Source organism: Ursus americanus, chromosome 30 (assembly GCF_024610735.1).
Source record: "Ursus americanus isolate L20-20 chromosome 30, mUrsAme1.1.p, whole genome shotgun sequence".
Lineage (NCBI taxonomy): Eukaryota > Metazoa > Chordata > Mammalia > Carnivora > Ursidae > Ursus > Ursus americanus.
Window position 1 is genome coordinate 27,460,246 of NC_142156.1, and position 25,711 is coordinate 27,485,956.

Genomic DNA, 25,711 nt, shown 5'->3' on the forward strand with positions numbered 1-25,711 from the left:
GCTTTAGTGAGGAATATCTGGAAGTTGTACTGAGGGGACATGCTGATGGAGACACACTTTCCATCTCCATGCCCAGTGATTCCAGAGCTGTGGGAGAGACGGATAGTCCCCATTTGGCAGTGTTTAAGGGAGGCAGTGTCCTCACAGGGCATCCAGGTTTTCCCTAAAGCGGTGAGGTAAAAGCAGTGTTCATAGGAAGGATTCAGGAATAGCAAGATTTTGCTGATCCAGGGTTGGTTTGTTGGGTTGGGTAGGGGAAATGTGCTTGTGGATCTTCGGATGTCAGTAGTAAGGAGTCCTGGGCTTATTGAAGGTCATCATGAAGTCAATGAGACATGATTTTGTCAATGAGACATTAGACATGGGGGGAGGGGAGGAGAATATCAGAAGTAACCTCTTGACTCTTTGATGTGGGCCAGGAGGTCTGGGAAGTGGTCTTGTTGATCCCTGTTAATGGAAGATAGGAGACCTGGTAAGGTGGAGTCCTAGATGCAGTGTACTGGCCTCACTCTAGACTTTCATTGGGTAGAGGTGAATGCTTTAGGGCTATTCCTTGTCTCCATTGAGTAGCCTGAAGATCTGGGTTGTTAGTCTGAGAGCCTGGACTTCTGTGGCTGCAGCAGCATACTCTTATTTCCCGAGTGAAGGATGGCTTCTATGGCCTCTTCTGGGGGAGGGTGGAATTTATATTTTTAAAATATCCTTATTCTGACTTTGCAATTAATGAATATTTTACCTGAGGATAGAATTTAAAGATAAGATAAAAATAACTTTCACAAAATTTTGAAGGCATTGCTATGTAGTTTGAGAAGCCCGATGTCATTTTGATACTTGACCATTTGTATCTGAACTTTTTTCTCTCTGGAAACTGTTAGAATCCTCCCTGAGTCCGTGGTGGGTGCCCACCCCCCCCCAACTAAATTCTAATTGGCATCAATCGAGAGATTTGTGTGCTTTAGTTCTAGATAATTATTATTACTTTGGTGATTTTTTATTTTTCTTTCTTTCTGGGACTACTGTTTTGGATTGCCTGGGTTGATATATTTCCATTATTTTTTTCCTTTTTTGTTTTGTTTTTCTTTTGTTTCAGTGCAAATAGACAATGTTCTAGATAAAGTTCCTAGTTTTTTCCCTACCCTTCTATTAAATCATTTGGCAGTCATAATTTTGAGAACCTTTTTTTCTGGTCTTTCATTTTTTTTTTTTAATAATGGTTCCTTTTTGTGGATATAATAGCGACTTCAATGTTTTCTGAGAATTCTAATTGAGATTTTTCAAAGTTCTATAAATTATCCTTGTCTCTGGGGTTGTTTACTTTATTCATCTTTATTTTTATCTCTCAAGCTGCTCCTCCTGCATCTGATTTACGGCTGTCTTCTAGGTTGTTCGTGTGGGCTAGTGGGTATCCAGATCTTGTTTCTGTTAGGTCTTCATGCGAGCTGGGCGATACTCATGGCCGGCTTCACTTTACGGGTTTCATGCCGGGTGTTTAACGCTGCTGTGACCACCATTGCTTCATTCTGCACAGGCATTTCATATGCCTTTTCTGGAGAAGAGCCTTCCTAGGTGTGCGGCGTCATGCTGACACTGCTGTTTTGTTTGCATGGGTTGGGGAGCAGGAGTGGAGCACTGCCCAGCACAGGCATCTGATAGACTTTCAGTCATCCCCCTCCCCCGGACTCCCTCCTGCCCTCCTTCCTACTGTAGTCAGGAAGCATTTCTGCAGTTCTTCCTGGCAGAGTTGTTTTCTGCTTCCGGGCCCTTTTGTTCTTGTTCTGGACCATGCTTTTGTTTCTCTTGCACACCCCATCTGCTTTTCAGATTTTAGAATCTGAGGTAAGCTTGGGCTAAGACTGGTAGCTGTCATCCAGATTGCTTCACTTTTTATGTATCTTTACTGTCATTTTCATGCAGTCCTAGAAGTTACTCTTGCCACTTTTACTTGAAGCTTATTTGACTTAATATTTGACTTAGTTTGAAGAATTTTGGTGGGCTAATAAGAACAAGTGATAGCTGTAGTTTTGAAGAAGTGGATTTAGGGGGAGGTGACTAATTTAACTGGCTCTTTTGTAAAGTTCTAATGGTCACACTGCAGTTGACCCTTGAACTGCGTGGGTATTTGTTTCAATAAATACATAGTACTATAAGTGTATTTTCTCTTCCTTATCATTTTTTTTCTTTTTTTTTTTTTTTTTTTAAGATTTTACTTATTTATTTGACAGAGAGAGAGACAGCCAGTGAGAGAGGGAGCCCAAGCAGGGGGAGTGGGAGAGGAAGAAGCAGGCCTCCAGTGGAGGAGCCCGATGTGGGGCTTGATCCCAGAACACCGGGATCACACCCTGAGCCGAAGGCAGATGCTTAACGACTGTGCCACCCAGGCGCCCCCCCCCTTATCATTTTCTTAACATTTTCTTTCCTCTAGCTTTATTATAAGAATACAGTGTATAATACATATACAAAGTGTGTGTTAATTGACTGAATATGTTATTTGTAAGACTTCTAGTCAACAGTAGTTCAAGTAAGTAGTTAAGCTTTTGGGGAGTCGGAAGTTAGACATGGATTTCCAATTATGCCGGAAGTCAGTGCCCCTAGCCCCCATCTTGTTCAAGGGTAAATTGCACATGTTCTTCTTGGAGTGGGGGGCTTTGAAATATGAAATGAACCTAAATGTCATGATTTCTTTTTTATTTATTTCATGTCACCATTTTGCCTCCCCACCACCTTTTTTTTTTTTTTAATATGTCACCTAGGGACCTTTATTGTCTTTCTTTTCCCTTTCATGTTCTCATTTATTTGAAATATAAATGATATATAACATTATACTAGTTTCAGTTGTGCAATGTAATGATGCGATATTTGTATATACTGCAAAATGGTCATCACAATAAGTCTAGTTAATATCTGTTACCTTACATAGTTACAGAATTTTTTTTTCTTGTGATGAGAACTTTTAAGATTTGTTCTTAGCAACTTTCAAATATGCAATACACTGTTATTATGTATAGTCACCATGCTCTACATTATAACCCCATGACTTATTTTCTACCTGGAAGTTTGTACCTTTTGACCCCCTTCACGCATTTCTCCTGCCCCGATCCCCTACCTCTGGGAACCATTAATCTATTCTCTGTATCTTTGAGATTAGTGTTTTACTCTTATTTTTAGATTCTGCATATAAATGAGATTATGTGGTATTTGTCTTTCTCTGTCTTACTTGCCATAATGCCCTTTAAAGTCCATGCATGTTATTGCAAATGGCAAGATTTCCTTCTTTTTATATGGCTGAATAATATTCCATCATGTATATATACAACATTTTTTTTATTCCTCTGTCGGACACTTAGGTTGCTTCCATCTTGACTGTTGTAAATAATGCTGCAGTGAACGTGGGGCACCATACATCTTTTTGAGTTAGGGCTTTAGTTTTTTTTTGGATAAATACCTTGACGTGGGATTGCTGGATCATACGGTAGTTTTATTTTTAATTTTTGAAGAACCTCCGTACTGTTTTCCATAGCGACTGCACTGCCCATCCCCACCAACACTTGTTATTTCTTGTCTTTTTTATTTTATTTAAATTTATTTTTTTAAAGATTTTATTTATTTTTCAGAGAGAAAGAGTGAGCATGTGCACAAGCAGGGGGAGTGGCAGGTAGAGGGAGAAGTAGACTCCCCACTGAGCAGGGAGCCTGATTTGGGGCTCGATCCCAGGACTCTGGGATCATGATCGGAGCTGAAGGCAGGCACTTAACCTAAGACTGAGGCACCCAGGCATCCCTCTTGTCTTTTTTATAGTAGTTATTATGAGAGGTGGTAGGTGATGTCTCAGTGTGGTTCTGATTTCCCTGGTGATTAGTGACGTGGAACATCTTTTCTTGTACCTGTTGGTCATCTGTATGTCTTCTTTGGAAAAATACTCAGATCTGCCCATTTTTTAATTGTTATTATTTGCTTATTTGCTTTTTGTTTTTACTATTGAGTTGTATGAGTTCTTGATATACTTTGGATATTAATCCTTTATCAGATATGATTTGCAGGTATTTTCTCCCATTCTGTAGACTGTCTTTTCATTTTGTCAGTTTCTGTTTTTGTGCACACCCCCACACCTCTTTTTCTGTCTTCTCTATCATTCAACTTTGTATCCACTACCCCTACCCTCTGTTTTACTCAGCTTCTGTTTGATTGGGCTGAAACTTTCCTGTATGTACTTATGAATGTGCCTTTGGATTGAGCTGATGGTATTGACTTTCTGTGTATTACAGCCCCAATACAGAGATGGAGAAACTGAGAGGTAAATTAGAGTTGGGAGATGCCTCAGGCACAGAGGGCTAGCACTTGGAATATATGAAGGGCTATCTTCTTTTCATCTATCCTGGTCAGATTTAAGCCTGGCCCTAGATATCAGTTTGTCAGATGATGAATTTATTGCATTTAGAGGCCTTTTTCTGAAAAGTTCATCCCTACCCCTTCTCTCGCTAGCAGAAGGCTGTGGTGAGCTGCATCAGACCCACAAGCTTTTGCAGAAGATTGGGAGGAAAATTACCTTTAAGGAAAAACATTGTCATCCATATATAAAACAACAGAGATACAAAGATGGGGACAAGGGCAATGGCAGAGGCTAAAAGTAAAACTTTTAAAGCGTTTAGTAATTCAGAGAATCAGCTTTTTGGCAAATATACTAGTATCCTTTAAGTCTGTTTTGCTTTTAGAAAGCTGAGTTTTTCTCCACATGTGATAGATTCAGAGATACTTATTTGGGAAAGAAAAAAAACCCTCATTTTATCACTTGAGAGGCAAAATAGCAATATGATACTGTGATTTTGGTAGACTGTGTATCTCTGAACCCAAAATAGTGTGCCGTCCCCAGACCACCTACAGTGGAGCCAATTATAGTTTCTGGCTGGTCCTGGGAATTTTTCTTTTCACTGTATCCATTTTTTCTCTAACTGATTAATGAATATTTTATTGATTTACCCAAGGTAACTAACATTTAATCATTATTCTGTTCCCTAATGAAAAGTTCTATCTCTAAGAAAAAGAACCACATAGAAAGTCAACATATGTCAGATGCTGTTCTTGAAGAGTCTGCTTTGCAAGGTGATAAAGCGAGAACAGAAGAGGAGCAAGCTAAAACTGCAAAACCCTTTCAGAGCCAAGATCCTTTTGAAAGGATTTCACCACTGGAACAAGTGCAAGGTACTGAACTTTTAGAAATTACTTCCTAATGTATGTATTTCAATTTCCTTTCTCATTGGTCTATCTTTGGTACTTATCTTAAGCTACAGTACGGTAAACTGAAAACACTTATGGTTTGGCATTTACCTATTAATATTTTTACAGGAAATGGTCTCTTGATTAATCTTTTAATTGTCTTCATTGATTAAGCTGAAAGCTCGTTTCCTTTGGAAACCATGCTGTCAGATGGCCACAGCACACATTGTGTTCAAGACACACCTTTCACACTTCACCCTGCCAGTTAATTGCTATTATCACCAGTCATTTTTGTTCCTTAATTTATTTTAAAAAATTGGTGAATTATAAATTCTAAAATTATTGTTTCTAAGAAAACCAAGTTGAATGCTTTGGAGTCATTTGAACAGTTGCTATCAAATTGGATCTGGGAAAGAAACTACGAAAATGCGGGGAAAATTGTAAAAACTAAGTAATTTATAGACTTCTGCTTTCAGATTGCTTCTGAGTACTCTTTGTTCTCTTTTGTCAGAGAAATTAAAGCTAGATATTTTAAACTATGTATTGTATTCTTAGGTAGTGAAGATGGCATGTAATTCGAAACAATGATTCAGTACTTGAGCCCATATTATAGGATTGATGAGTGAATGTACTTTGTATGTTTTTCTTAAAAATCTTAGTGGATGTTTGTATTTCTCTTGATGAAAAGCGTCAAATATATACGAAAGTAGTGAGAATGGTATTAACTCTTCACACTTACAAGCAATAAAAGAAAAAATTGGTAAATTGAACTTCATTGAAGTTGAAAACTTTCATGCCTCAAAAGACTAATAAAATAAAGACAGTGAAAAGGCAACACAAAGGTGAAACAGAATATTTGCAAATCATATATATATGTCTTACAATTCAATAAAAAAATATACTGTAAAATGGGCAAAGGATTTCAATAGACATTTGTCTAAAGAAGTTGTAAAATGGCCAATAAACATGAAGCAATGTTCAGCATCTTTAGTCATCAGGGAAATGCAAATCAAAACCACGAGTAATCACTTTACATCTACTATAATAGCTACAATCAAAAAGCTGGAAAATAGCAAGTGTTGGTGAGGATATGGAGAAATTAAAACTCTTATTCCTTGCTGGTGGGTATGTAAAATGAGGTAGTTACTGTGAAAGTAGTTTGACAGTTTTTTCTCCCATATGAGCTAGCAGTTCCAGTCCTAGGTGTATACCCAAGAGAAGTGAACAAATATGTCCCCACAAAAATTTGTACCTGAATATTCAGAGCAGCATTAATCACAATAGCGAAAGAGTGGAAACAACTCAAATCTCCCATCAAGTGATGAATGGATAAATAATATGTAGTGTGTCCATGCAGTGGAGTATTACTGAGCCATATAAATGGAGTGAAGTATTGATATGTACTATAATACAGTTGAACTTTGAAAACATTAGGCTAAGTAAAGGAAGACAGATACAAAAGGCCACATGTTTTAAGATTCTGTTCATCCACAGGCATCTGTAGACACCAAATCGGCAAATCCATAGAGACGATTGATTAGTGCTTGTGAAGTCCAGGGGAAGGGGAGAATGGGGAGTGACTGCTAATGGGTACAGTGTTTCTGGAGTGATGAAAATATTGTGGCATCCAAGAGTGCTAATGGTCGCACCACCTTGAGAATATACTAAAAACCACTGAATTGAATGCTTTAAGAGGGTGGTGATTTCATGGTATGCAAATTTTATATCTGTTAAAAAAAAAACTCATATACTTATCCCACAGTCTCAGTTAGTATAAGATTTAGTCATACTTGCTTTATCTCTTCTGTTTTTTTATTCCTTTTTTCTGATATTTTAAATCTCAAGTATCATTTTATTCCTACATATTTTAGTATGCATCTCTAAAAATACAGATATTTTCTTACATAACCACAGTGCTGTTAACACTGCTAACAGACTTAACAGTTTTTATTATCATATAGTACTCTAGTCCATATTCATTTTACTAATTATCCAGGTTGGTTTGCTTGAATTGAAGTCCAAGGAAGGCTACCTTATGTTATGGTATATTATTTGTTGTGTGTCCTAAGTCAGTGCCTGTTGAAAAAAGCTCAGTCCGTTACCCTGTAGATTGTCCCGTGATTTGGATTTGTCTGTGTGCTTAGTCATGCTGTCATTTTTCTTGTTTCTCTCTTCCCCATATCCTCTATAAAGCAAAAGTTAGCTTTAGAGTCTTGATTAGATTCATATTCAGGGTTTTTTGGGGCATATGTATAATTTTTCATACTTGCCCACTATGACAGTTTTTTAATTAAACTGACCAATGGTAAGTTCCTATACCGTCATTTAAAAGTGCTCTATTCTACTTAAGGGACAAAATGTTTAGTTCATGAATTTGCTATTTTTAGGGGTTATTGGGTATTTAGTTGGTAAAATAATTTGGTCTCAGTTATTTTTGTTTTCTCAAACAGACTCACCTGTTGATGTTTGTTTACAATCATGGATGAATAATAAGGAGAACAAGGTAATCTTTTATATGTTACCAATTTCTAGAGTGTTATTGGGAGAGTGAAGGTTCCTATTTCGCATGCATAAGTGTTAAATACTAGTAATTTTAGTTAGAAGTCTTGTACTTTAAATAGCAGAAATCCACGTTACTGCTTCAAGTAATCAGCACGTGAGAGTAGTCTTGGTCCAGGGCTTCCTGTGTCATCAGGACTTCTCCACCTTTGCTCTACTTCACTCCTTGCTGCCTCCCTCTCGAAAGATGGCTCCGGGAGGGTAAGGGTTTCTCTTTGTTTATTTAAAAATTTTATTTTATTTTATTTCTTTTTAAGATTTTATTTGTTTATTTGTCAGAGAGAGAGAGAGCACTAGCAGGCGGGAGTGGCAGGCAGAGGGAGAAGCAGACTCCCTGCTGAGCAGGGAGCCCCATGCAGGACTCGATCCCATGACCCTGGGATCATGACGTGAGCTGAAGGCAGGCACTTAACTGACTGAGCCACCCAAGTGTCCCTCTTTGTTTTGTTTATTGTATCCTGAGTGCCTGGCACGTGGTTGGCACTCAGTAGTTGGTTGAATGGTCAGGAGGCTGTCTTCATTTAGAGGCACCCAAGCCTACATTCTTAAAATTTGTGACCGAAAAAAGAACACTGAGGGGCGCCTGGGTGGCTCAGTCATTAAGCATCTGCCTTCCACTCAGGTGACGATCCCAGCGTTCTGGGATCGAGCCCTACACTGGGCTCCCTGCTCAGCCGGAAGCCTGCTTCTCCCTCTCCCACTTGCCCTGCTTGTGTTCCCTCTCTCGCTGCCTCTCCCTCTGTCAAATAAATAAATAAAATCTTAAAAAAAAAAAAAGACCGAGATCTTTCTTTGAGGGTAAATTAAAAAAAAAAAGGATGACAACTGTAATGAGCTCACTTGGGTCATAAGTTCTCCCCTGTGTAAATCACCGTGCCAGGGGCTGGGTTGGACTAAAATACTGTTTGTTGCGCCTGCACTGACATCCGCTTCTTTGTGTGTTTGCGTGTGTGAGTACACATGTACATCAGCGTATGTGTGTATGTACAGAGAGAAATGCAGCTGACAACCCCACCAGGTCCGTATGATGTAAAAAGAGGTGGGCTCCTCAAAGGAAGGGGGGCTTAGCAGAGCAACAGTTCATGTCCAACAGAAACAGTTAATAGGGATTTCAGGCCTGGAGTCTGGTGTTTAGAAGAGTTGTTTACAAAATACCAACAAAAAGGTCTAAAGAGTTATTTCAGGGTGGCAGTCGGTAGCTTGTTGTCCAAATCCAGTCTGCCTATCTTTGTAAAGTTTTGTTGGGACACAGTGATGCCCATTTGTTTCTGAATCGTTCGGGCGGCTTTGTGCTACCATAGCTAAGTTGAGAAGTTGTGACAGAGCCTTACAAGGCTGACAAAACCTGAAGTATTTTGCTAGCTGACTCTTCACAGAAAATGTTTGTCGACTCCTGCTCTATGCATTTGCTCCTTGTATGTAACTGCTAACAACTTTCAAATTTGAGAAATGCTTTTTAAAGGAAGTTCAGGTGTAGTCAAATTGGAATTAAGGTAGATAACATGATTTCTTGAACATTTAGAAGACATGGTTTCTAAAGAGAAAGAACATAACTTTTCCTCATGGTAGGAAATTTGCTTTTTTAGGATGGCTGAAGAATTGGCTTCTGAAAAGTATTAGAAATCATTGATCGTAAGAGAGGGACCATAAAACTGGAAAGCAGCAATACAAGTATAGAAACATGAGATACTGATAAAGAGGAGATGACAAAGTAAGAGCAAGAGGAAGAGAAATATGTTAGAAGGTGTAGACCAGAGGGAGCTACTACTGCATCTGACTTGGTGTGGGGGGGGCGGTGGGGTGAGAATAAGCTCTTTTTAATTTAATTAATTTTAAAAGATTTTTTATTTAAGTAATCTCTACACCCAACAGAGGGCTCAAACTCATAGCCCTGGGATCAAGAGCCACATGCTCCACTGACTGAGCCAGCCAGGCGCCCCAGCTCTTTCTTATTTTTATTTTTTATTATTTTTTAAGATTTTATCTATTTCTTAGAGAGAGAACACAAGCAGGGGGAGTGGCAGAGAGAGAAACAGGCTCCCCACTGAACAGGGAGCCTGATGCAGGGCTTGATCTTAGGACCCTGGGACCATGACCTGAGCCGAAGGCAGATGCTGAACCGACTGAGCCAGCCAGGCACCCCTCTTTCTTATTTTTAATTAAACTATAGTTGATATACAACGTTCTCTTAGTTTCAGGTATACAACAAAGCAATTCAACAACTCTATACATTATAAATGCTCTCCACCGGAAGTGTAGTTACCCTCTGTCACCATGCAAAGTTATGACAATATTATTGACTGTATTCTCTATGTAGTACTTTGCATCCCTGTGACTTATTTATTTTATAACTGGGATTTTGTACCTCTTATTTATCTGTTTCACCCATCGTTCCAGTCTCTCCCCTTCAGGAATCACCACTTTGTTCTCAGATATGTTTGAGTCTATTTCTGTTTTTTGTTTGTTTGTTTGTTTGTTCATTTGTATTTTTTGTTTCCACATTTTGTTTCCACATTTTTAGATCTTTACGAGCATAGTTCCACACTGTTTTCTACAAGTATGCAATTGTATGGAGAGCCCATGTTTTTATCTTAAAAATTGTGTATTTTGCAATCTAATTTTAAAGATGGTATTGTCTGATATATATTTAAAAAGATTTTGAAATAAAGTTGACATGTAGAAGGCATTACCTTTTATTCTGGGCCTTGAATGCTCTCAACAAACTGCTGTGTGCCATTAGGATTTTGTGGTCCTTGGGTTGAGAAGCAGAAAAATCAGTGATTCCAATGTAGGTTTCAGAGTCCAACTTGGCTGTTATCTTCACTTCACTTCCCCAAGCCTTGTATTGTTCAAATTCAGTCACATATTAGTGTACTAACTGTATTACTAGGTCTTCTGAGTTGTGTGCACAATTTGAGATGTTAACTTTTAACAATGTCTCAGTGGGTGGGTCAGGGGAGGAAAGTGGCATGGGGGCAGGAAGAAAGTTGTTGATACACATGAAACAGCTAGAACTTCATTGCCTAAATTGTGAGTTACAAATCCTGAGCACACTGGTGGTCCTTTCTGGAGCCTTGTACTGTGGTCTTCATAGTAGTGAGTTTGCTTCTGTTACTTGCATTTTATTTCTTACAGATTGTTGTTCCTCGTGCTGGAGAACATTTTGAAGACAAGAGTACACACAATGACTTAAGCCACACTAGTTTATTAGAAAATGAGAAACTGACATCACTGACAAGCTTGGAGGACTCTTCTGGTACTGTAGAGTGACTTGTGTTTTCCTTGTCCTTACCTTGCTGCTTCAAGTCTTTCCGCTTCTTTGTTTCAGTAGTTACTGTGCCAGCTTTGACTCCTCCTTTACCTCCTCCCTCCCAGCACTCACATGGCATGTCTCTTGAGTGATGGAATTTTTAAAAACATATTTATTATGAATCCTGATATGAGTATGCTCATCCGTTAGTTTATTATCATTAGGGTACAGGGTGTAAAGCACTATGTTAAGAAATCGGGGGAACAATGAAATATTTAGCCTCTGCTCTCTCAGAGTTCTGCCAAGTGAGAAAAGAGATGCGCAGCTGACTCTGACTACCTTAAGTATATCTCAACAGTACAAATTGTGCAGGAATCATAGGACGGTGACAGGTTAGTTCTGATTCAGGAGAGTATCTATGAAGCTTTATTAAAAAGGAGTGCAGTTTTTCCTTTTTCATGAAAAGACCCGTGATTTGGGAAGGGAAGTATATTTCAGGAAGCGGGACAGCTTCTGTAAAGGCGCTATGGTGGGGCCAGTTTAGACCATGTTTGGAGAAGAGCCAAAATTGTGGTTTTGTGTGGCAGGTTTACAGCACCTGTAGGAGGCTATTTTGGGAAATAGACAAATAGGAAGGGACCAAATTAATTACAGCTTTGAAGGCCAGGCTGATGAACTGAATAAATTTTATTTACACCAATAAAATAAAATAAAATATAAGTTATAAATAATTTTTAAATAAAAATTATAAATTCAGGATAGATTTGCTGCCAAAGTTTTCTGATATTTTTGTGTTATGGAATTGTGACTAAGGAATCATCGACTGAATTCATACAGATCTTTGTTTTAGTAGGCTAGGTATTTAGAGGTGAAATACCGAAGTCAAAAGTTATGAGCATTTTTAAAGCTCTTAACGCTGATTGCAAAATTATCCTCTTGAAAAAGCAGTAGCAAGTTATACCATTACTAGTGATTGAGAGTTCTAGTTTTCCCGGGTCTTGCTTGGCTGGGTGTTAGAACATTAAAAACCACTGGTAGTGTTTTGTTTATTTACAACTTTTTGGTTTGATGGAAGTTGAATAATTTTTATTCATATCTGTTGGTATTCAACTTTGCTATATATACTTTTTCCTTAGTTGCTTCTTTCTCAAGATCAGATATTGTTTGAAGTTTCACTTTATACTTAATCATTAGTTCACCTAGAATTTATTTTTACTTCTCCTGTGACAGACTTATTCATCCCTTTTTGATAGTTACCCATTGGCACACCATTTTCTTTCTTTTTTTTTTTTTTTTTAATTTTTTAAAGATTTTATTTATTTATTTGACAGAGATAGACAGCCAGCGAGAGAGGGAACACAAGCAGGGGGAGTGGGAGAGGAAGAAGCAGGCTCACAGCGGAGGAGCCTGATGTGGGGCTCGATCCCAGAAGGCCGGGATCACGCCCTGAGCCGAAGGCAGACGCTTAACCGCTGTGCCACCCAGGCGCCTCCTTTCTTTCTTTTTTTTCTTAAAGTTTTTTATTTATTTTTTTTGTCAGAGCGCATGCACAAGCAGGAGAAGTGACAGGGAGAGGGAGAAGCAGGCTCCCACTGAGCAGGGAGCCTGACCCCGGACTTGATCCCGGGGCCCTAGGACAACGAGCCAAAGGCAGACGTTTAACTGACTGAGCTACTCAGGCGGCCTAGCACACCGTCTTCTGAATAACCTACCCTTTCCCCACTGATCTTTGATGCCACATTTATTCTAACTTTTGCCATATGCCAGAATTTTTTTCTGTGCTATTCTCTCAAGGAAGATTAAATATTTAGTTTGTATTAGAAGGTTCACAATGATTTATAGATTGAAATTATAAATAGTTTTTTCGCTACAGGTGTTAAAACAAAATCGCATGGACTAATGACCCATGTGTTTTTATCAACCTTTTTTAAAAATTTTAATTACAGTATAGTTAACATACAGTGTTATATTAGTTTCAGGTATACAATATAGTGATTCATCAATTTTGTAATTACTCAGTGTTTATCATGTTAGGTGTACTCTGCTTCACACATTTCACTGAGTCTCACCAACTTCCCCTCAGCTAACCATCAGTTCGTGCTGTACTTAAAAGTCGGTTTCTAGGTTTGTTTCTCTCTCTCGCCCCGCCTCCACTTGGCTTGTTTGTTTTGTTTCCTAAAATCCATATGAGTGAAATCATATGGTATTTGTCTTTCTCTGACTATTTCACTTAGCATAATACTTTCTAGCTCCATCGATGTTGTTGCAAATGGCAAGATTTTATTCTCTTTTTAAAAAAATTTTTAAAGGTTTGTATTTATTTGAGAGAGAGAAAGAGGACAAGCATGGGGGAGGGTCAGAGATAGAGGTGGACTCCCTGCTGATCAGGGAACCCGAGATCATGACTTGAGCCGAAGGCAGATCTTTAACCGACTGAGCCACCCAGGCGCCCCAAGATTTTATTCTCTTTTATGGCTGACTATTATTCCTTTGTGTGTGTGCATGCGTGTGTGTGTGTGTGTGTTTGAACCACATCTTATTTATCCATTCGTCTATTGATAGACACTTGGGCAGCTTCCATAGTTAGGTTATTCTAAATAATGAGGCAATAAACACAGGAGTGCATGTAGCCCGTGGAATTAGTGTTTTTGTTTTTATTTGTTTGTTTTGTTTTGATTGGGTTAATTAAATTTTATTTATTTTCCCTTATTTTTTTAAATTTCTAAAATTTTTAAAATTTAAATTCAGTTAATTAACATATAGTATATAATTAGTTTCAGAGGTAGAGTTCAGTGATTCGTCAGTCTTATATAATACCCAGTGCTCATTACATCACATGCCCTCCTTAATGTCCATCACCCAGTTACCCCATCCCCCCAACCCCACCAGCCTTCAGGTTGTTTTCTGTGATTAAGTCTTTTATGATTTGTCTCCCTCTTTGATTTCATCTCGTTTTATCTTTCCCTCCCTTCCCCTATGCTCCTATGTTTTGCTTCTTAAATTCCACATAAGAGTGAGATCATAAGATAATTGTTTTTCTCTGATTGATTTATTTTGCTGAGCATAATACCCTCTAGTTCCATCCACATCCTTGCGAATGGCAAAATTTCATATTTTTGATGGCTGAATAGTATTCCATTGTGTATATATACCACATCTTCTTTATCCATTCATCTGTCAGTGGACATTGAGACTCTTTCCATAATTTGGCTATTGTGGACATTGCTGCCATAAACACTGGGGTGCAGGTGCCCCTTCGGATCACTACATTTGTACCTTTGTGGTAAATACCTAGTAGTGCAATTGCTGGGTCATAGGGTAGCTCTATTTTCAACTTTTCAAGGAACCTCCATACTGTTTTCCAGAGTAGATGCACAGCTTCCATTCCCACCAACAATATAGGAAGGTTCTCCTTTCTCCATATCCTCGCCAACATCTGTCATTTCCTGATTTGTTAATTTTAGCCATCGTGACTGCTGTGAGGTGGTATCTTGTTGTGGTTTTAGTTGTATTTCCCTGATTCCAGGTGACGTGGAGCACTTTTTCACGTGTCTATCGGCCATTTGGATGTCTTCTTTGGAGAAGTGTCTGTTCATGTCTTCCCCCATTTCTTGATTGGATTATTCGTTCTTTGGGTGTTGAGTTTGATAAGTTCTTTACAAATTTTGGATAATAGCCCTTTATTTGATATGTCATTTGCAAATATGTTCTCCCATTCTCTTGGTTGTCTTGGTTTTGTTGACTGTTTCCTTTGCTGTGCAAAAGGTTTTTATCTTGATGAAGTCACAGTAGTTCATTTTTGCTTTTGTTTCCCTTGCCTTTGGAGACGTGTCTAGCAAGCAGTTGCTGTGAACAAGGTCACAGAGGTTGCTGCCTGTTTTCTCCTCTAGGACTTCGATGGATGCCTGTCTTAGGTTTAGCTCTTTCATCCATTTTGAGTCTATTTTTGTGTATCGTGTAAGAAAATGGTCCAGTTTCATTCTTCTGCATGTGGCTGTCCAGTTTTTCCAACGCCATTTGTTGCAGAGACTGTCTTTTTTCCATTGAATATTCTTTCCTGCTTTGTCAAAGATTACTTGACTGTAGAGTTGAGGGTTCACTTTTCGGTTCTCTATTCTGTTCCATTGATCTCTGTATCTGTTTTTGTGTCAGTACCATACCGTCTTGATGATTATAGCTTTGTAATAGAGCTTGAAGTCCAGAATTGTGATGCTACCAGCTTTGGTTCACTCTTTAAACATTCCTTTGGCTATTCGGGGTCTTTTCTGGCTCCATACAAATTTTAGGATTATTTGTTCCAGCTCTATGAAAAAAGTTGATGGTATGTTGTTAGGGATTGCATTGAATGTATAGATTGCTCTGGGTAGCATAGACATTTTAACAATATTTGTTCTTCGAATCCATGGGCATGGAACGTTTTTCCATTTCTTTGTGTCTTCCTCAATTTCTTTCATGAGTGTTCTGTAGTTTTCTGAGTACAGATCCTTTGCCTCTTTGGTTAGGATCATTCCTGGTATCTTATGGTTTTTGGTACAATTGTAAATGGGATCGACTCCTTAATTGCTCCTTCTTCTGTCTCCGTGTATAGATGTGCAACTGATTTCCGTGCATTCATTTTATATCCTGTATGAGTTCTAGCAATTTTGGGGTGGAGTCTTTTGTTTTCTCCGCATAGAGTATCATGGTGTCTGTGAAAAGTGAGTTTGACTTCTTTGCTGATTCAGATGCCTTTTATTTTTTTGTTGTTGTTGTCTGATTGCTGAGGCTAGGACTTCTAGTACTATGTTAAACAACAGTGGTGAGAGTGGGCATCCCTGCTGTGTTCCTGACCTTAGGGGCAAAGCTCTCTCTCAGTCTTTCCCCATTGAGAATGCTATTCACTGTGGGCTTTTTGTATATGGCTTTTATGATATTGAGGCATGTTCTCTCTATCCCTACGCTGTGAGGAGTTTTAATCAAGAAAGGATGGTGTACTTTGTCAAATGCTTTTTTCTGCATCTGGGAGGATGATATGGTTCTTGTCCTTTCTTTTATTAATGTGGTGTATTATAGTGATTGATTTGCAGATGTTGAATCACCTTGGCAGCCCAGGAATAAATCCCACTTGGTCGTCGTGAATAGTCCTTTCAGTGTACTGTTGGATCCAATTGTCCAATATTTTGGTGAGAATATTTGCATCCATATTCATCAGACATATTGGTCTGTAATTCTTCTTTTTAGTGGGGTCTTTGTGTGGTTTTGGGATCAAGGTAATGCTGGCCTCATAAAATGAGTTTGGAAGTTTTCCTTCCATTTCTGTTTTTTGAAACAGCTTCAGAAGAATAGGTATTAATTCTTCTTTAAATGTTTGATAGAATTCTGCTGGGAGTCCATCTGGCCCTGGACTCCTGTTTGTTTGGAGATTTTTGATTACTGTTCCAGTTTCCTTGTTGGTTATGGGCCTGCTCAGGTTTTCTATTTCTTCCAGTTTGAGTTTTGGTAGTTTGTGCGTCTCTAGGAATGCAGCCATTTCTTCCTGACTGCCTCATTTGTTGGCATATAAGTTGCTCATAATATGTTCTTATAATTGTTTGTATTTCTTTGGTGTTGGCTGTGATCTCTCATCTTTCATTTATGATTTTATTTATTTGGGTCCTTTCTCTTTTCTTTTTTTGATAAGTCTGGACAGGTGTTTATCAATCTTATTAATTCTTTCAAAGAACCAGCTCCTAGTTTCATTGATCTCTTCTACTGTTCTTTTGATTTCTAGTTCATTGATTTCTGCTCTAATCTTTATTAATTCTCTTTTCCTGCTTGTTTTAGGCTTTATTTGCTGTTCTTTTTCCAGCTCCTTTAGGTGTAAGGTTAGGTTATGTATTTGAGACCTTTCTTGTTTCTTGAGAAAGGCTTGTATTGCTGTATACTTCCCTCTTAGGACCGCCTTTGCTGCATCCCAAAGGTTTTGAACAGTTGTGTTGTCGTTTTCATTTGCTTCCAGGAATTTTTTAAATTCTTCTTTAATTCTCTGGTTGACCCATTCATTCTTTAGTAGTATGCTCTTTAACCTCCATGTATTTGAGTTCTTTCCAAATTTCCTCTTGTGATTGAATTCCAGTTTCAAAGCATTGTGATCTGAAAATATGCAGGGATTGATCCCAATCTTTTTGTACTGGTTGAGACCTGATTTTTGATCCAGTATGTGATCTATTCTGGAAAATGTTCCATGTGCACTCAAGAAGAATGTGTATTCTGTTCCTTTGGGAGGGAATGTTTTGAATATATCTGTGAAGTCCAACTGGTCTAGTGTGTCATTTAAAGCCCTTATTTCCTTGGTGATCTTTTGCTTACATGATCTGTCCATTGTAGTGAGTGGGGTGTTAAAGTCCCCTACTATAATTGTATTATTGTCAATGTATTTCTTTGATTTTGTTATTAATTGGCTTATATAATTGGCTGCTCCCATGTTAGGGGCATAAATATTTACAATTGTTAGATCTTCTTGTTGGATAGACCCTTTAAGTATGATATAGTGTCCTTCCTCATCTCTTATTACAGTCTGGTTTGAAATCTAATTTTCTTTTTTTTTTTTTTTTTTAAAGATTTTATTTATTAATTTGACAGAGAGAGAGACAGCCAGCGAGAGAGGGAACACAAGCAGGGGGAGTGGGAGAGGAAGAAGCAGGCTCCCAGCGGAGGAGCCTGATGTGGGGCTCGATCCCAGAACGCTGGGATCACGCCCTGAGCTGAAGGCAGACGCTTAACGACTGAGCCACCCAGGCGCCCCTGAAATCTAATTTTCTGATAAAAGGATTGCCACCCCAGCTTTCTTTTGATGTCCATTAGCATGATAAATGGTTTTCCACCCCCTCACTTTAAGTCTGGAGTTGTATTTGGGTCTAAAATGAGTCTCTTATAAGCAGCATATTGATGGGTCTTGCTTTTTTATCCAATCTGATACCCTGTGTCTTTTGATTGGAGCATTTAGCCCATTTACATTCAGGGTAACTATTGAAAAATATGAATTTAGTGTCTCTGTATTGCCTATAAGGTGACTGTTAGTGTATATTGTGTCTGTTCCTTTCTGGTCTGTGTTACTTTTGGGCTAGCTCTTTGCTTACAGGATACCCTATTTAATATTTCTTGCAGGGCTGATTTAGTGATCACAAATTCTTTTAGTTTCTGTTTGTCCTGGAAGCTGTTTATCTCCCCTTTCATTCTGAGTGACAGCCAGCTGCCTATTTTTCTCATTTAGCATCTTGAATATATTATATTGGTCCTTTCTGGCCTGCCAGGTCTCTGTGGATAGGTCTGCTGCTAGCCTTATGTGTCTACCCTTGTAGGTTAAGGACCTTTTGTCCTGAGCCTCTTTCAGGATTTTCTCTTTTATCTGTGAAATTTGCAAGCTTCACTATTAGATGTCAGGGTGTTGACCTATTTTTATTGATTTTGAGGGGGCTTCTCTGTGCCTCCTGGACTTGAATGCCTGTTTCCTTCCCCAGATTCGGGAAGTTCTCAACTATTATTTGCTCCAGTATACCTTCTGCCCATCTTTCTTTCTTTTCTTCTGGGATCCCAATTCTAATGTTCTTTTGCTTTATGGTATCACTTATCACTTAAATTCTCCCCTCATGATCCAGTTGTTGTTTCTTTTTCTCAGCTTCTTTATTCTCCATCATTTTGTCTTCTATATCGCTAATTCTCTCTTCTGTCTCATTTATCCTAGCAGGCAGAGCCTCCCTTTTTTATTGTATTTCATAATAGCTTTTTGATTTTGGCTTGATTAGATTATTGTTTGTTTCTCCAGAAAGGAATTCTCTAGTGTGTTCTCTGCTTTTTTTCAAGCCCAGCTAGTATCTTTATATTCTGCACTCTAGTTCTTTTTTTTTTTTTTTTTTTTTTTTAGATTTTATTTATTTATGTGAAAGAGAGACAGCCAGCGAGAGAGGGAACAGAGCAGGCGAGTGAGAGAGGAAGAAGCAGGCTCCTAGCAGAGGAGCCCGATGTGGGACTCGATCCCGGTACGCCGGGATCACGCCCTGAGCCGAAGGCAGACACTTTAACGTCTGCGCTACCCAGGCGCCCCTCTGCACTCTAGTTCTGACATCTTACTTATGTCCATACTGATTAGGTCCTTAGCAGTCAGTACTGCCTCTTGTTCTCTTTTTTTGAGGTGAGTTTTTCCATCTTGTTGTTCTTTCTTTCTTTTAAAGATGGATTTTTTTTTTTTTAAGATTTTACTTATTTGTCAGTGACATATAGAGAGAGCACAAGCAGGGTGATCAGCAGGTAGAGGGAGAGGGAGAAGCAGGCTCCCCGCAGAGCAGGAAGCCCAAGGTGGGCTTGATCCCAGGACCCTGGGATCATGACCTGAGCCAAAGGCAGGTGCTTAATGGACTGAGCCATCCAGGTATCCCTTGTCATTTTTTCCAGAGAATAGATGAACGAGTGAACAAAATACTAAAATGGCAACAGCAATCCCAGAAAAATGTCCACTAAACAAATCAGAAGAGACCTGAAATCGGAAAAAAAAGAGAGAGAATATAGTCAGGTGACTAGAACAGAGCAATATGCTGGATTCTGTGTGTGTTTTGTTCTGTTTGTTAGAAGAAACCGCATCCCAAAAATGTAAAGAATGAAAAACTTTTATATATACAGATATAAAATTAAATACAAAGAAATGATAGAATGTAAATTTAAGAATAAAAATTTAAAAAGACTTAAAAAAGAGTTGATAAGAAATTGATTGAAAAGGAAAGAGAAAAAAAATTGAAAGACTAAAGAGTCATGAGGGGAAAAAAACAACGAATTCTCTATTTTCCCCTAGCCCTGGAATTTTGCCATTCTGTCTGATTGGTAAACTTGGTCTTAGCAGGATGTTCTTGCTGGTCTTCTGGGGGAGGGGCCTGTTTTGCTGATTCTTAGGTGTGTTTGCTCCGGGTGGAATTACACCACCCTTGCCATGGGGCCAGGCTGCTCTGGATTGCTCTGTGTGGCTTTTGGTCCCTAACGGCTTTCCAAACAGTTTTAGAGGATGAGAATGAACATGACTGCCTCCCAGTCTACAGCCTGAGCCAAAAGTTTGTTCCTCCCACTCCTCAGTGCACCCTCGGGGAGAAGCAGTAAATCACTGCTGTCTCCCTGGTCGCTGTCAGTATCCCATGCTCACCCAGCCTGTGAGCGAGTGTTTCTGTCCCAGGGAGGTGACCCTGCTTCTCTCCAAACCTTGCTGACTCCTGCAGTGCACACCCATACCACTCATCCTGGGGAAGGGAGGCGGTTCTCATGTGGTTCTGTGGCTTGCTGGGTCCCTACTTGGAGAGCAGTCACCTGACCTGGCTGCAGTTGGTGGTTTATGGCAACCCTGAGCTGAAAGCCCACTTCTGTGCTCACTGATTACAGCCAGCTTCCCTGCTCCAGTGCTTGGTAATGCTTCTGCACTCAGGCACCTCCATTTTTTCTGTGACCCCGGGGATCCTGAGACCACACTGTCCCAGCTAGGATTCTGACCCGCTTTGCCACCGGCACACCTTTCAGGCAGGGTTGTCCCTCACTGTAGCAGACTTCTAAAAGTTCTGATTTTGCACTCCGCTGCTATGTCACTTCAGAGTAGGTGGCTTATGGAGGCTCCCCCCCACCCCCGCAGTTTATCTTGCCATATATTCGGCTCGGGTTCACTTCTCTACACCTTGTTCCTTGCAGAAAGTTGTCACTTTTCTATTTATAGAATTGCGGCAGTTCTTTTCTTAGATCTCCAATTGAGTTCACAGGTGTTCAGAATGATTTGATAGAATTCCTGGGACCAGACAAAGCTAAGGTCTCCTACTCCTCTGCCATCTTGGATTCTCTGTTTGTATTTTTTAGATAAGTACCCAATAGTGTAATTGTTGGATTGAAGGGTAGTTGTATTTTTAATTTTTTGAGGAACCTCCATACTGTTTTCCACAGTGGCTGTGCTAGTTTACATTCCCACCAACAGTGCAGGAGGGTTCTTTTCTTTCCATACCCTTGCCAGCTCTTGTTGTTTTCTCGTGGTTTTGATATTAGCCATTGTGGCAGGTATGAGGTGATATCTCATTGTGGTTTTGATTTGCATTTACCTGGTGATGATTGATGTTGAGCATCTTTTCATGTGTCTGTTGGCCACCTGTATGTCGTCTTTGCAGAAATGTATGTTCATGTCTTGGCCCATTTTTAAAAATTGGATTATTTGGTTTTTTGGTGTTATATTAGTTCTTCATATGTTTTGGATACTAACCCTTTATCACATATTTTGTTGATTGTTTCCTTTGCTATTTAGAAGCTTTTTATTCTGATGTAGTCCCAAGAGTTTATTTTTGCTTTTATTTACCTTGCCTCAGGAGACATTGCTACAAAATTGTTTTGGCCACTGTCAAAGAAATTACTGCCTCTGATCTCTTCTAGGATTTTTATGGTTTCAGGTCTCAAATTTAGGTCTTCAACCCATTTTTAGTTTATTTTTGTGTTTGGTGTAAGAAAGTGGTTCAGTGTCATTCTTTTGCATGTTGCTGTCCAGTTTTCCCAACACCATGTGTTGAAGAGGCTCTTTTCCCATTGTATATTCTTGCCTTGTTTGTCGAAGATTAATTGACCATATAATTGTGAATTTGTCTGTGGTCTTTCTGTTTTGTTATCTTCATATATGTATTTTTGTGTCAGGACCATATTGTTTTGATTACTACAGCTTTGTTGTATATCTTGAAATCTGGGATGGTGATACCTCTGGTTTTGTTATTCTTTATCAAGATTGCTTTGGCTATTGGGGGACTTTTGTGTTTCCTTACAAACTTTAGATTGTTTGTTCTAGCTCTGTGAAAAACACTGTTGGTATTTTGATAGGAATTGCATTAAATCTATAGATCGTTTTTGGTCATATGCACATTTTAACAATATCTGTTCTTCCAGTCCATGAGTATGAATATCTTTCCATTTGTTTGTGTTGTCTTCAATTTCTTTCATCAGTGTTTTAGAGTTTTCAGAGTACAAGTTGTTCACCTCCTTAGCTAAGTTTATTCCCGGGTATTTTATTATTTTTGGTGCAGTGGTAAATGGGATTTTTAGTTTCTCTTTCTGCTACTTCATTATTAATGTATAGAAATCAATTTTGTATCCTGTGGCCTTACTGAATTCATTTATCAGTTCTCGTAGTTTTTTTGGTGGAGTCTTTAGGGTAGTCTATATATACATGGTATCATGTCATCTGCAAATAGTGGAAGTTTTACTTCTTGCTTACCAGTTTGGGTTCCTTTTATTTCTTTTTGTTGTCTGATTGTGGTGGCTGGGACTTTTAGTACTATGTTGAATAAATATGGTTAGAGTGGACATTGTGTCTTGTTCCTGACCTTAGGGGAAAGGCTTTCATCAGTTTTCCCCCATTGAGTGTGATGTTTGCTGTGGGCTTCTCATATATGGCCTTTATTATGTTGGGGTATGTTCCCTCCAAACCTACTTTGTGGAGGGTTTTTATCATGAATGGATGCTGTACTTTGTCAAATGCCTTTTCTGCTTCTTTTGAGATGTTCATGTGGTTTTTATCTTCTCTCTTCTTAATGTGATGTATCATGTTGCTTGATTTATGAGTATCAACCCACCCTTGCATCCCAGAATAAACCTCACTTGATTGTGATGAGTGATTCTTTCTAGTGTATTGTTGGATTCAGTTTGCTAATATTCTGTGGAGGATTTTTGCATCTCTGTTCATCAGGGATATTGACCTGTAGTTCTTTTTTTGTAGTGTTTTTATCTGATTTTGGTATCAGGGTAATGATAGAGTGAATTTGACGCTTTCTTTCCTCTTTTAGTTTTTGGAAGAGTTTGAGAATGAGAAGATTAGATACTAACTTCCCTTTAAATGTTTGGTAGAATTCACCTGTGAAGCCATCTGGTCCTAGACTTTGGTTGGGTGTTTTTGATTACTAATTACATTTCTTTGATGATGAGGTCCCTGGGTGGCTCTGTTGATTGGGTGTCTGCCTTCAGCTCAGGTCGTGATCCTTGGGTCCTCGGATTGAGTCCTACATCGGGCTCCCTGCTGTTGGGGGGTCTGCTTCTCCCTCTCCCTTGCCTCTCCTCTCTCTCATGTGCTTTCTTTCTCTCAAATAAATAAATAAAATCTTAAAAAGATAAAATAAATTTCTTTGCTGGTAATCAGTCTGTTCAGTTTTCCTATTTTTACCTGATTCACTTTTGGGATGTTATGTGTTTCTGTGAATTTATCCATTTCTTCTAGGTTGTCCCAGTTTGTTGGCATATAATTTTTCATAATATTCTCTAATGAGTACTACTAAAAATCTATCAATTTTGTTGATTTTTTCAAAGAACCAGCTTCTGGTTTCATTGATCTGTTCTATTGTTTTTTTAGTTTCTATTTCATTTATTTCTACTCTAATCTTTATTATTTTCTTCCATTTACTGGTTGGGATTTTGTTTGTTCTTCTTTTTCTAGCTCCTTTTTTTGTAAGGTTAGATTGTTTATTTGAGATTTTTCTTGGCTTCTTGAGATAGGTCTGTACTGTTATAAACTTTCCTTTTAGAACAGCTTTTGCTGCATCCCAAAGATTTTGGACCGTTGTATTTTCATTTTAATTTGTTCAGGTATTTTTTGATTTCCTCTTTGATTTCTTGGTTGACCCATTTATTGCTTAGTATCATGTTATTTAATTTCCCTGTATTTGTGTTCTTTCCAGATAGTTTCTTGTGTTTCATTTCTAGTTTCATAGTGTTATGGTAAGCAAAGATGCATGGTATGACTTCAGTCTTTTTGAATTTGCTGAGACTTGTTTTGTGGTCTAATATGTAATCTATTCTGGAGAATATTTCTTGTGTGCTTGCAAAGTATTCTGCTGTTCTAGGATGGAATGTTCTAAATATATCTATTAGATCCATCTGGTCCAGTGTGTCATTCAAAGTCTTTGTTTTTTTGTTGATTTTCTGTTTGGATGATCTATCCATTGCTGTAAGTGGGGTGTTACAGCTCTTTATTGTTACTGTGTTACTGTTGATTACATTTTGCATATTTGTTATCAGTTGCTTAATGTATTTGGGTGCTTCCATGGTGGGTGCATATATATTTATAATTGTTATATCTTGTTGGATTGTCCCCTTTATGTTTATATAGTGTCCTTCTTCGTCTCTTGTTATCTTCTTTGTTTTATAGCCTGTTTTATCTGATGCACAAGTATTACTACCCTGGCTCTCTTTTCACTTCCTTTTGCGTGATAAATGCTTCTTCCCTTCAATTTCAATCTGCATGTTTCTTTAGGTCTAAAATGAGTCTCTTTTTAGGCTTATAGATGGGTCTTGCTTTTTCATCCGCTCTGTCACCATGTATCTTTTGATTGGAGTGTTTAGTCCATTTACATTCAAAGTAATTATTGATAAGTATGTACTTACTGCCATTTTGTTACTTGTTTTATGTCTGTTTATGTAGTTTTTCTCTGTTTCTTGCTCTCTTCTCTCAGGATTGGGTGGCAGGCTTTAGTGATGTACTGGATTCCTTTCTTTTTATTATGTCTTTATCTATTACTGAGTTTTGATTTGTGCTGATCATTAGGTTTGTATATAGCATCTTCTGCTTATAGCAGTCTATTAATTTGATGGTCGCTTAAGTTTCAACCCGTTCTTTACTTCTCTCCCCTCCACGTTTTAGGTATATGTGTATGTTTTAGGTATGTTTCATGCTTTACATCCTTTTATTTTGTGAATCCCTTGACTAATTCTTCTAGATATACTTATTTTTACTGCTTTTGTGCTTTTTATTTTCCATACTCCTACTTATGGTCTTTCCAGTTAAAGAACTCCCTTTTAACATTTCTTTTAGGGCTGGTTTAGTGGTCTTGATGTCCTTTTAAGTTTTGTTTGTCTGGGAAACTCTTTATCTTTCTCTTTATTCTGAATGATAGCCTTGCCGGATAGAGTATTCTTGGCTGCATGTTTTTTTCTTTCAGCCCATTGAATATATCATCCCAGTCCCTCTGACTTGCAAACTTCTGCTGAAAAATCTGCTGATAGCTTTATGGTGATTCCCTTGCATGTAACTGTTTTCTTGCTGCTTTTATTTATTTTTATCTATTTAAGGCATGGAGCCCAACGTGGGGCTTCAACTCACAACCCTGAGATCAAGACCTGGGCTGAGATCAAGAGTTGGATACTTAACTGACTGAGCCAACCAGGCTCCCTAACTCTCTTGCTGCTTTTAGAATTCTTTCTTTATCTCTATTTTTTGCCATTTTAATTGCTGTGTCTTGGTGGACCTCCTGGGGTTGATTTTGGGGGGGGGCTGTCTGTGTCTTCTAGTTCTGGATTTCTGTTTCCTTCCCCAGATTCAGGATGTTTGCAGCTATTGTGTCTTCAAATAAATATTCTGCCCCCTTCTCTCTCTTTTCTCCTTCTGGGATCCCTATAATGTGAATGTAATAAATTTGATGGTGTTCCCGAAGTCTATTTTCTCTTTTTTGTTATTATTTTTTCTCTCTTATGTTCAGCTTGATTTTTTCCCATTATTCTGTCTTCCAGGTTGCTCATCCATATTTCTGCTTTATCTAGTCTACTTAGTCCATCTATTTATTCTGTGTATTTTTTATTTTAGTTATTAAATTGTTCAACTTTGGTTCTTTTTTGTTTTCTATTTCCTTGTTAAGGGTTTCATTGATGTCCTCTACTCTTTAGTCAGTGCATATCTTTATGACCATTACT

At 38.4% G+C, this 25,711-nt stretch overlaps 1 protein-coding gene across 6 annotated transcripts in view; it reads left to right on the forward strand.

Moving 5' to 3' along the window:
- The window catches only part of LOC123803610 (nucleoporin SEH1), a 168,763-nt gene that overhangs the window by 42,907 nt on the left and 100,145 nt on the right, over nt 1-25,711 (forward strand). For 5 of the 6 annotated variants that reach the window (XR_015722365.1, XM_087857493.1, XM_045815208.2 and 2 more), the window contains 3 exons: nt 5,021-5,196; nt 7,662-7,714; nt 10,906-11,026. Coding sequence is in view for 4 of the 6 variants with exons in the window: in XM_087857493.1 (XP_087713619.1) it covers nt 5,021-5,196; nt 7,662-7,714; nt 10,906-11,026 (350 nt within the window). In the remaining 2 variants the exon portion in view is untranslated. Of the gene's footprint in view, nt 1-5,020; nt 5,197-7,661; nt 7,715-10,905; nt 11,027-25,711 lie in introns of those variants that run through there. The other variant, XM_087857492.1, reaches the window with a different exon arrangement.